This window comes from Paralichthys olivaceus, chromosome 3 (genome assembly GCF_024713975.1).
Source record: "Paralichthys olivaceus isolate ysfri-2021 chromosome 3, ASM2471397v2, whole genome shotgun sequence".
NCBI classification, from domain to species: domain Eukaryota; kingdom Metazoa; phylum Chordata; class Actinopteri; order Pleuronectiformes; family Paralichthyidae; genus Paralichthys; species Paralichthys olivaceus.
Window position 1 is genome coordinate 5578198 of NC_091095.1, and position 12989 is coordinate 5591186.

At 41.7% G+C, this 12989-nt stretch overlaps 1 protein-coding gene across 6 annotated transcripts in view; it reads right to left on the bottom strand.

Moving 5' to 3' along the window:
• Window positions 1–7939: 7939 nt before the first annotated feature.
• kank4 (KN motif and ankyrin repeat domains 4) overlaps window positions 7940–12989 on the bottom strand; it is a 65237-nt gene continuing 60187 nt past the window's right edge. For all 6 annotated transcript variants that reach the window (XM_069521631.1, XM_069521634.1, XM_020098264.2 and 3 more), the window contains exons 9-10: window positions 12765–12965; window positions 7940–10732 (exon numbers count right to left, since the gene is read on the bottom strand). In XM_069521631.1, coding sequence (XP_069377732.1) covers window positions 10613–10732; window positions 12765–12965 — 321 coding nt within the window. In that variant the 3' untranslated portion in view covers window positions 7940–10612. The remainder of the gene's footprint in view (window positions 10733–12764; window positions 12966–12989) is intronic.

A 12989-nucleotide genomic window follows, 5' to 3' on the forward strand; every position in this document is an offset into this window, starting at 1 on the left:
CCTGTGTGGACCCTGGAGAGTTGTGAAGTGTGACAGTTCATCGGGGATTTGATGGATGAGCCGGCGGGGAGAGTTGGCTCTGGATGTGGGCGCTCTTTGGCCTTCCCACTGTTCCCGGGTTGCTTTTGCTCTTCATTGAAGATTCAGCGCTGCCTGTGCCCTGTGCCGTCATCTCCCCGAGCGTTACAGGAGTCAAGGAGGCTCAAGCGTTTCATTGAAGTTTCACGATAACTGGAGAAGTCATCTCAGATCAAGGGGTTTTTGGTCTTACTGGCTACGCTCTGTACTTTGCAGTAAAGGTGCGATGCTCTCTGTTCTTGGAGCCACTGCCAGAAAAGGAATTTAGATAGTTTTACTCTAAATACTCTTCTAAATAATCCACGTGTGAGGGTTTGAAATCTGTGTGCTTAGTGGAAGAGGCCTCTGAATCCTTTGAAAATGTCTCTTTGACCTGAGTCCAAACTCTTAAAGTTAAAGTTTGTAGAAATCTTAAGGCTCTATCTGCAAAAAACGGGATAAAATTCTGAGTGAAGTTTTGACCCAGTTATGAAACAGTCTTATTTAAATATGGCTGTCTGTTTATGACTTACAACAGCAAATGAGACAATCAGGGAGAAAATAATCTATAAACTATTCTCAATTTACGACAGTCAGGCTGGAAAAACAGATGTTTAGACGTAGGGAGAGGCAACAGAAGCTAGGGAAGCTAGCAAGGCTATGTGCTAGGCTAAAGCCCAATTCATTCTGCTGCGTCAAATCTACATGTAGACAATATGCCCTCCCTGTGATAGGTCCTCTTGGTAGCAGTATTTCCAGAATCTCCTGCTTCACCTCAGTCGGTTAAACGGTCGTACAGAGCCTCTTCTCTCTCCACATCTCTTCATGACTGACTTTCATGTTTGTACTTTGATGCAGCAGCGTGAAGATCTGCCTCCCTCACCTTGATGTTAATATGTTTTGCTGAAGCCGAGGGTTACCTCTCCGTTAAGGAATGAATAATACAAAGGAACGACCTTTAAGAGATTTTAAATTCAAATGCACTTATATTAATCCTGTCATCAGTCTCTATGTTTTTACGTTTCATTGTAATGTCTCTGATTTTATGTTCAAAAGGGAAACAAACCATCTGTACAATTGTTCATGAGCGGTTTTGTTCCTGTCATTGAAAGGACACCTTCAGAAATAAAAGCCATAAAAAGAAGAAGAAAACTGCACAGTCATTACTCTGACACAATCCTTTTTTAGTTTAAGCTGTGGAGATCGGTATTTTTCTTCAGGATAAAATTTGATTTGTCATGCAGAGTGAAGAACAGGTTTTTATAATCAGGGTTCACGAGGAGGGCAACTTCAACATAGAACTATAATCCTCAGTAAGACCTGCTGATAGCTGTTGATAGCTTTTCTCCAGATTCTATTTCTGAGTTGCGGGTGATTGAGGTCTGATTTGAAACACCCGTCCTTGACACTATGCCAGTCAGACGACTTCAGCTGTTTCCTCAGGACGTGAGCGTGCACGAATGTTAAGTTCTGAGTAATAAGTTTCCAGCTTTCCCTCAGTGCTCCTAAATAAAAACATGAATTGATTTTGTCAAAGTGATTCAGGGCGTGTGGTTACAGGGAAGGAGCTCTCACGACATTGAACAGTTTTCTTTAGCTTCTCTTTTTGAAGTTGCAGAGGTCGCATCAAGTTCCTGGTTTCAAAAATATCGAATTGACTCAATCATTATTTCTGTCAAGGACGTTTGCTTCCTGTGGCGAGGAATATCGAAATCTTTTATTTGTGTATGTGGGACCAGGCCCTTACTCGTGTGTGTTTTCACAAAACTTGGACCAAAAATCATTTTTAAGTGGATGCAGGATGGTTTTTTTGTCACTTTCTTTAACATGAAGAGAATCTTTTTTAAGTCAGACAGACAAAGACTGACACATTTCACCTCATTTCACCAAATCTGGTTTAATATCCATCCACCTGACCACAGACGTGTCTTCAAAAGCCTAAATGCAGAGAAAACATTCAGTCTTCACACCGTCTACGTCCCTGTACTCCCACTCTAATCTATTTTTCTGTTTAAGTCCACAGCCCCCTGGTGACTGTAGCCTCCCACCACCACAACACTCCACCTCTCTTCTTCCTCTCGCACCACATATTTCCCCCTCGTCTGCTCTGGACGCTCTGTCGGACTCTATTAGTTAACGTTTTGAGTTAGTGGAGCATCCAGGTGGTTGAGTGCAGAAACACCTTCCCTCTCAACCTGACACTTAAAAATTAATCAAATATTTGGCGAGCCTGGATTTACAAGTGTACTTAGGAAAATGATTTGGGAACAACAGAGCTGACCTTAGTGTCCACACCTCCTCCTCCAGAGAAAACATGAAATTAAAGTTTAGTTACAAATTTGATTTTAAAAAGACGAGAGTGTTTTCCCTTTTGGCTTGAAGCACAGTAACATCGGAAGAGTTTTTGCAGTTAATATTAAATACATTTGTGCTGCAGGATGTTTTTTCAAAATCTATCATGGCCAGGTAAATTGTTCTGATGATGATACATGATGAAGTATTATCCAAAACTCTGCAGTTCCCCTCTGCTTTGCGAAGCCTTTCACTGACTCTCAGTTTGTTATTTTTTTATTTGTCAAAGACACTTGACTGTACCATCGTTGAAGGTTGTAGGGTGTTGTAGGGTGTTCAACCAGGCAACCCAGTCAGGGTCGATCACTCCCCGGTATGTGTCCAAGTTGTCCAATACGCCCAATCACCTTGACACTTTTTCTGCAGCTTCAGTGTTGCTCTCAGCGGCTCTTTTCCCCTGCAGCATAACTAAAGACTCATTGAAGCAGCCTTATGTACAAAAAGGTCAATTTCAAATGATGAAGCCGTCACTACCCACATTCTTCTATTCGTCCTTTTACGTTGACATTGTTGTTAAGCAACACATCCTCTAGAGTGCAGCGCAGAGGCGAGAGTTTGTGACAACAATAAACTGACGTGGCGGAGGTTGTGATCCTGTCGCCTGATGGAAAGTAACATCATATAGATTTCTAGAGTTTCTTACCAACTAGCAAAGTCTGTCCTCAAGTTCCTATGATCGAGTAGTTTTGTCTGTATCCGTCATCTTTCAGAAGATGTGCACAAATACGGATGAAATGAACGCAGAGTACAGACAATAGGCTCTGACATGCCTGAAGTGGAGCACAAATGAGCCTTTAACTGTTTCATCAGCATCATTTCCAGGCAGCTGCTTTCGATGAAAACACACCTGCACACTACACACTCTGAAACAAACAGAGTCGGCAGCGAGCACGAGCTAAAGAGCCGGATATTTCCCTCAGGAAGGTGGAGGAGGGGAAGAGAGAGGAGAGTGAATATTGGGCTCAGATTCCTCAGGTGTCTGGAAACATGACTCCAAATGAATGATAATGTGGCTCAGAGTCTGCTGGATATGTAAATAAGCAACTGTTTGCAAACACATTCTCCAAATCAACTTCAGAGGGGAGCGTACAGTTTGCTGCACTGCCCCCAAGTGGCCAAAGAAGTCAATCAAACAAGGTGCAGTTTTAATTCTGTCATTTTTTTCCCCTTGTGAACTGACACCTGAATTAACATGTAGGCTACTGTGAATAAGAAAACACTGATTTCATGCTCTGCTGCTAGAAAACTATGCATTAAACCATCAGAACTGGGATTACACAAACACAATGACACTCAAACAAGCTGCTTATCTTCTCCACTGTTTTCAGATTTTATTTTCAGGGCCCGTTATTCTTTCAATTCTCTCTCTCTTTCCACCATTTCTTCCTCTCTTACCTCTGTTTGGATTCCCTGCAGAGGTGATGCAGGTTTATGACTCTCCTCTCTCACAAAATTAACAAACGAAGTGTTTCACAAGCGTTGCAATAAAACTTGCCAGCAAAAAGCAAATTAACAATCATCACCCTGTTTTCAGTTCGTTCCATTTGCATCAGCTCTTTCCCTTCATTTCATCCCTCCCTGCATTTTCTCTCCCCTCTCTCTCTTTCTGTCTTTCACTCACCCCCGTCTCTCTTGGTCAATTTCATTTTTTCTTCATCAGCAGTTTTGGCCATTCCTTTTTGTAAAATAAAAATCCCACCATGGCTCCATTTTTGTTGCAGTGATAAGCTGTTTGAAAGAGGAGTGGTTACTGTAATATTCCACATCTGGCCTCGTAAAGATATTGCAATAAAGTCTTTCTGTTTAAAAATGCAGCCAACACACACACTCCCCCCTCTGCTGCCTATTCCTCCCTCTCTTCCTCCCTCTTCCTCGTGCATGACAGTTCCTATTATCTCCTGGATAATAAGTTGCACAGATTAGCCATGAGGGCAGGGTGGGGGGGAGCAGGAATATGGAACAGTTTGCTTATCTTTATGTGTGTTTGTTTGTACTCATAGACTATTTAGTGGTGTGTGTGTGCAGCTATTAATGTTTCCCTGTCTGCATGTGTGTGTCTGTCTGTTTGTCTGCAGCGTCTCGGTCTGCATCCATGGGTTTTCTGTGTCTCGGTGCTTGTGTCCATCTGTATTTGCATTTGTCTGCCTCGATTCATGGGCATGCCAGCGTGTGTGTTTGTGTCTGAAAATGTGTGTGTGTGTGTGAGGGATTGTGTCTGCAGTTGAACACACTAGAGGAGGAGTTGATGGGCTAAGTGCCATTACCAGATAATTACAGCTAAAAGTCTCCATGCTAACGAGGACAGCTCATCATCACGTCGCTGGCAGAGGCCACAAAAAACATCTGCAATTCAGATTAGGCGCAGTGTGTGTGCGTGTGTGTGTGTGTGCGTATTCTGTATTCTTCTTTTGCTCTGTTCTCTTACTCCCTCTTTCTCTTTGCCCATATGTGCATGTCTGTCTGTGTGTGTGTGTGTGTTTGTGTGTGTGTTTGTGGATGGTACTCGTATGATGAGAGGATTACAGCTGAGCACTGAAGATTCATATTTTCAATAAGAAACCACCCTCATTGTGTGTTTGCATGTGTGAGGTTATACACACACATAAATAGGAACACTGTATATCAGTGTAATTGGCACCGGAGCCCAGTGTGAGTTGAGTTTGAGGGCGTTCATACACCGTCTGTAATGGGCTCATTCTTCAATTCCCGTGATGGGATTATTCCCCCCCTAAATAGTGTCTGTATATACACACACACACACACACACACACAAGCAGGCATTCACCAACTGGAACATAAACGTGCGTCATGCAATTACACCAAAACATCAAAACTACTATTGCACCCTCATGTCCTGCAGATGTTATCTTTACATATTTGTGAGGAATGAAAGTCATTAAAGAGTTCTACCTGCTGGGACAGGTGAGGGTGTTTGGACGCTGATGTATCACAACCAGCCTGCTATGTTTTCATCTTTACAATCCCCTGCTCTCCTAAGAGGAGCTGATGTGGAGAACAACATCATTGTGACTCATTATCCTCCCTCATACGATCTACTATCTGATTATGCATCCACATAAAGCACTGTATGCAGTGCGCTGTGCGTATGTAATTACCACATCTGGAAACAACTCAGAAACACGGAGCTCCAACTCATCCACTTCAGTTAAAAGCCAATCACTCTCCTCCTCTCTGTTTGTGATTAACAGCCATCTGTTTTCTGTAAAAATGACATAGCAGTTTGCCATAATCACTCTCATCATTCTCATAAAGTAAAGCACTGTAGTCCCAATAAACTTGATGTAACGCCTCATAAAAAATACATAGACATTTTTTATGTTCGAATGATCCTAATATACAGTAGTTAGTCCATAGACTGTAAAGATGGACGTCTCCACTTCCTCTTCTGACGTCATTTGGAGTCTGTGCAGCAGCAGTCGTGGTGTGGAGATCCCATCAATACATGTGAGTAGTCTCAGCTGTCAGTCGTGACTTTTCACAACGTTTTTGTTGCATCAAATATCCGATTAAAACCAAATGTACGTGCACAACTGCTAACGTTGAGTCGCCAAGGTTAAGGACCTTTCAATCAAAACACTTTGGTTTCACTTCTGGGGAGCTGTCAAGTTGTCAATCCCAAATTTCAGTCGCTACCCACATTCAGAGTCAGAGTGAAGATTTAGCAAAACCTCTGACGTTCGCACCAGATTTGTACATTAACAGGGATCAAGCACAACCTTGAAGTGAAGCACGTGCTATGTTATTTGAATGTGAGCTAGTAAATTACACCCAAGTAACATTGGAATGTAAATAACAATATTACAAATCATACTTCATACATAATCATACACCTCTGTCAGAAAAGTGCACATCAGTAGACCTTCATTCATTCTTTAAATCAGCTGTGTGCCAGTTTCAGTCGTGTTAGTGAGTTTTCCTTGACGGAATTCTCTTCTCTTTTTTCTTTGAAGATCTGATTTTCACTTTCTTTTCATGTCGCCACGTAAAGAGCATAAAACCACTGTCTTCATTAGCAGAGACAAGATGCTCTCCTGCCTCGGAGCCCTGCTCTGTAATGTTGAGTGATACTATAGCTGTTCTACTACATTAATATTTTGTGTTGTGTGAATTTAAAATCTGACAAATCTGAGTGTGTGAGCAAATTTACTGCGATAGATAATGACATTTTTTTTTAAAGAGCAACACCGAGTCGTCAGTGAGCTCAATGACATCCGTCTGAACAAAGGAAACACTAAGGACACAAACTCTATTGATGGCAGGTGCTTCCATGGTCCCTGAAGAAATCAAGCAGCTAATGTGGCGTAATGATCAAGGTGAAGATGTAATGATTGGCACGCAGCTAATTGTCCGTTATGCTAGCTGCTGAGGCTTAAAATAGAGACTGAGGGGGGCGGAGAAGTGTCAATTCTCATAAATCTGGCCACAATCAGGTGGAAAAACTCATCATTTCTGAAGGTTGTCAACTTAAATACCAGAATCTATCTCTCTATCACGTTTGCTGTGTATTCTTGGGAGTTCCTTGCTTCCCCGACCCTGTTGCAACACCCCTGCTTGTAAAGATGTATTTTTCTAGTGTGGCATTGCTTCTTAAGTACACGTTACTTCTTTTACCACTGATGAAGGGATTTTATTTCCTCATAACTGTCGCGACCACACGTTCCTGCGTCGGAAGCTTAGAGAAAAATCTGAATCGTCAGAGTTGTGGTACGTTGAGTGAATTAAAGGCAGTTGGACGTTCTGACTTCTCTTGAAAAAGCTTCCAGCACATTCACCGCCTTCACTTCTACAACTTTCACCCGACTCCCATCAGACCTTATCACCCACATGTAATCTTTAGATTCTCAGTGTGTGAACGTCCCTGCACAGTTTAAATACGTTTGACCCCCAGATTTATCCTGGACTCATGAAGAGTTGAAACAACTGGAAATATTTCTACATATTTAGGAAAATAGCAGTGAAGAGCTGCTGTCCTCTTACTGCATTGTGATACTACCACCTGCTGGCCATTGTGTTCCATTACAACATATAACAGGGGAAGAGCTCCACACATGTAAACTCATTGAACACAACATACAGTGGTTTTACCAATAGTGTCCAATCTTTGTTTGTTAGCTGTATTATTCTATTTAAAAAAAAAAGTATAACTATAATTGGAAATCATTCATACAAACGTTTAATGTTCAATGTTTAATTAGCAATTAAGTGAAAAACACAAAAAGTACATTAAGTACTTGTCTACTGTCAATTTCAGTATCAAAACACCTGTACATTAATTCAGAGAGAACAGAAGGGGAACTCTGCTGAATTGCATTTCTGTGGCAGCATGAATATGTAAGATGCATAACATCGGATCAAACGCTCTTAAATGAGGCTTTTACACTGATGTTTTATTAATTATGTCTTTCACAAAGAGCAAAGCTGAATCTAGATTCACTCTGCATTGTCTTTACTTTGCAGTAGCTGCTCTTCCCCGTCAGAAACAATAGGACAATAGAAAATAGGCACCGGATCATTTTTAAATATTCATTTATTTAGAATTAGTTCTCTGGTTTGTAACATACAAGCTTGTTGTACAAGGAATACTACAGAGAGGTACAGGTTTTTACATTTGACTCTGTCATATACACAGACTCAGATTTTCAGATGGGTTTTCCAACAAGGAGACTTTGCCCTTCTACAGCTTAAACCAGTGTCAGATCTGCTTCTTACCCCCCCACCCACACAAATGTCAATGTTTGCGTTAAAACGACACGTGACACAGTCCACAACCTCACACATGACGATACCACCCAACAGGTCAACGTCAAGTCAAATAATCACATGCTCAGGGAACATTAGCATAATTTCAAATCATCCAAATTCCCCTCGCAACAGATTCACTGGAGTATTTGTCCATGCATACATATATGTATATATATATGTATATATATATATGGTAAAAATATAGCTTTTTGGAATAAATACTCATTTATTATTTATTTAATATCATTTATAGAGCAAACTTGGCAGACAATACTCTTCACAATACTGTATATACATGTATTTGGCTGGATTTTACTGGAACAGGTAAAATATATATATATATATATATATTTAACCCCGTGTGAAACAGATTAGATTTCAGGTCTTTGGTGTTCAGCCAGTCGCACAACCTTTATTACATCTGGGTCACACTGGATTAAACATATGGATGCAATTCAAGACTTAAAGACACAGGCACGGAAGACCAGATACACCAGACGCTTGTCGCAGCACAGATCAGATCGTCGTTCAGGCGCAGACGCACATTTTTTGTCCCTTTTATGATGAGGACAAAATTCAGATCCACTGTGTAAATGCAGCCTGTGACACAACAAATGTTGTGATTGCTAAACCAAGTCTCATTGTTGCACGGTAAATGCAGCCTTTACTATATAATTAAGATACTTTACAATATCCATCTATCTTCATGTCATTCTACATAGTGTCAAACTAACACCCATAATTATAAAGTGTCCAGATATGAGAGTACTGGTCCAGGATCAGAGGTCGGACCAGTGCTGCATCTCAGAAAGAAAAGTTGTTGTTTTGGGCTGCATGCAGACGTCCACATATGGGACAGAGAATCAGTTTCCCGTTCACAGATCGAACTAGTGACTTCTTTTGTTTATTGTAAACCTTCTGACCTGTTTGACATCTGCAGTGAGTCAGAAACTTTTTATCAGCCCAGTACTCCTGCTGGAAGATACTTTAAGAAAATGGGTGTAGTTTTGTGGTAAACTGATGATAAAAGGCCACGCTCCCTGGAACACGTCTCCTCCACATGTAATAGAACTATCATCTAATTAAGGCGAGACCAAAGCCACTCACCCTACCATGCTTTTGACTATTAAGGTCGTTTTCCACTTATATTGCTTCTTTAGACAGAAAACTAAACATAAAACACAGGTCGCTCTGGGATTGTAAATGTGACAGGTGACCAACATGCTGAGGGGCAGACACAGGAGGATCTGGTGTTAGTGATTATTTGAAAACAGACAAATCCGATCTTCTTCCAGATTAATGTCTTTTGTCACTGACAGCAAACTCTGTGTTAGTCCCATGATGCAAGCCAGCACTGTTAGACTTGCTACAGTTTTTCCCTTGGAATGTGTCGCAGCCAGCCTGACATTCATTGTGCATTGTGAAGCAGTTGCATACATGATTCGATTAGACGCAAGCAGGCAAACAAAACGTACATTACAGAAGAACTGGGGGAAGGAGACCGAGACACAGAGAGAGATTATAATCATGAGAACAGACAGTATTACAACATACTGTTGTTTGTTTACGACAGGGCGACCAGCAGGGGGCGTGACTGAGTGTCTGCATGCAGCGCCTTCTGAATACAATCCTCTTATTTGTAGACTTTCTGTCTCTAATCTGGTTATTTAAAAATAATTATTTTTTCTGTGTCCAACAGATTTTTATCTCCAACTAAACCATTTTTTTTTCAATATTCCACAGACGATGTCAGACGTGAAAGACTTGATGCAGCGATACACTAAATGATGCCAAAACCCACTGAATCATGGGAAATTTCACCACGAGCTCTACTTTGCAATCTATGCTTTAGGAGATATAGTTTCTTCTGGACACTGATATTATAGAGGACTTTTCACTGTACATAAACACAACTTTAAAAAAAACAAGAGCAGTAGAAAATACACTTTCTGTGATTATTATCTGTTAGAATAACATTCTACATATACTATGTTCTTAATAATGGCTTGTGTCCAAATATGGATGAAGTCAATGACGTCAAAGGAAAAAATAGAAATCATGTCATATTTCATATCATATATTTGAAAGGTAGATCATGTGCTTATTATCTTGCCAGACAAGCTAGTTTTATGAGAGGAAGCAGCATCCACTTGCCAGTCGATATACAGGGGTGAGAATATATATATATATATATATATGTATATGTATATATATGTCTGTCCACTGAGTGGTTGATGCAGCATATTGGAAGAAATGTGTGGCTGTACGTTGCAGGACACTCCTGTCGCAGAGGTTTACACATGAGCTCCCATAATTCCACAGTACACGAGGCAGAGTGTGTCCTGTGTGTCTTTATCTCAGTTGTTTCGCTCTATGTTGGTGTTGCAGAGGTTCTTGAAGTGTGGTGTGGTGCGGGAAGAGTAAACGGGGTCGGCCTGGCTCAGAGGAGGTCTGTGGTAGCCGGGGGCTCCGAGGCTTGGCTCTCAGTGTGGGCCTTCAGAAGGTCAACTATTTCTTGGTGGGAGGCGGATTCTGCCACCGACAGAGCCGTCTGACCATTCTGAGGGAAGACAGAGAGAAGTGTTAGAGTTTCATGTGGAAGACGATGCAGTGGCTGTTCTCATCCTGTGAGAGGCAGCGTTGTGCTTTCTCTAGAAGCTGGACATTAGAGCACATACAATATCTTTATGCTGGACCGACCCTGATAATGTGCTGGGTTCAGTGTGTGGAAATATTTCTGGGTATGTTTTGCCTTTTTTGAAACATGTTGAATATTTTATGATTTGTTTTCAATCTCTTCAAACACGTCACATCGCAACAACAAAGTGCAGCTAATAATACACAGATAAGCCTCTTTGCATTATGCAGAAACTGCCTGTGTAGAGATGAACCCGGGAGTTTTTTTTCATTAAACGGATGAATAGAACATCAAATCGAAAAGTTTGCTGTTGCCTCTTCCAAGGATGTTGTTTGTTACAGGACAACAACTCAACTGATTTCCCCGACATTTTGTGGAGCCATGACCCGAGAAAGAAGTCATTAAATTTTGGTTCAGATCCGGATCCAGAATATTCAGACCCAAATAATAATCTGGATCTGGTGAATTTGTGGACATGTGCATTCTAAATGCAATTCTAGTTTAATATGGAAATATCCTTACTGCTCTCTTTAACTATAATAACACATATACTTCTAAAAATACCTTATGCAATTCTGAAAAACATGTTTTGTATCTTGTGTTTCTTATTTATTTATGTTTCTGCATCCTTTTCTAATACTTTAGCATGTGACCCCTTTATCAGATGATACCATCCATTAAGCAAATAAGAATAATAATGTTTTAACAATTATCCGACTGCGTGAGCTAAAACTATGTGCGTCCTCACAGAAAACTCTCTTTCTTTCCCTGGAAGAACAAACCTCTCCAAGATGCCATCTCTTGCAAGCCTGTGTCTCTATAGATTAAGATGTGTGCTTGATGCTGACACACCATTCAAGACAAGCAGCTATAAATTTCCACGGCTGAGTAAACTGGCCTTGTACTGCAACATCTCTTCTATTCAGCAGATACTATGTAGTGTTTAAGTATTACCACAAACCGGCAGGCAAGACTTGAGGAAACACAAATGTCTCAAGACAGAGTGAATAATCCGTAACTTCTTGATTATTTATTTGCATACAGTTTGAAAAGACCTTTCAGAGCTGCTTATTTCCTCAGTGTTAGGATGTTTGTCTCTTGATGCCACTTAATAAACAAAAACGAGTGATTCTTCACCATCATCTAGGACACAGGGGTTGTGCATCCTTTAGGGTCAAATAGAATCAGAGCCCGGGGGTGATGCAGGAGTGGAGGTCTGGCTTGAATGATTGAGATGATACATGAGCAGCAGCAGCAGCAGCAGCAGCAGCACTGTTCACAGTATTATTCCAGATGGAGAAGTCCACTGGCTGAGCATCGGTGCGGCTGTTCCCCGACTTAGACTGCACAGGGGAATCAGCAATCCAGAGGAATCAATAATGCACTTGGTTGAACAATCAATCTACTATGTGAGGGCCGGGCACCAGCCCCTGTATGTCTATACCTACACTGGCCACCTTAAGCTGAACACAGCGAAGTCCTAATACATAGTGACACTTTCTCCACGAGTCGGCCACAAGGAGCCGCGTGACCGTTTCTGTGGTAAAAGCTGCAAAGTATCAGAAATGATGTTGGGATCCTCTGGAAAGAATAAACCTCTATTAGAGAGTAACATGAAGCCAAAAACCACAGTCGTCCTTGGTCCTCACTCCCTCTTTAACTTAGCCACTGTAGGGATGAGATATGAACCCGTTTTGAAGCCATGTTTTCCGATTAGCTCTTGATGTGTCGCTGTATTTTATGAGATAGATGCAGGTTTCAGGTGTTGGTGGGCGTGTTCCTAGTCAGGCTCCACCCCCTGCTCCACCAAATATGGTTATTTCTGGTTTCAAAACACTAAGATGGCGCACGACAAATTGCCTAACGAGTCTCGGTGAGCTGCCACTAAGCGTTGGGGGCATATTCGGTCTGGTAGTTTTACAGCAGTCCAGCCGATGTGATTTCAACACTTCACCTTATCTACGAGGCTGGCGTCACAGCGACCCGTCTCCAGCAGCAGACGAGCGATGTGCGTGTGTCCGTGTTCGCTCGCGCACATCAGGGCTGTGGATCCCTCGCGGTCCTGGGCATTTGCATCCGCGCCCGAGCTCAGGAGCAGCTTCACCATGGCAACGCGACCGTGGCTCACTGCGAGCATAAGTGCCGTCTGGCCCGCCTAGAGAAGGAGTGAGAAACAGAA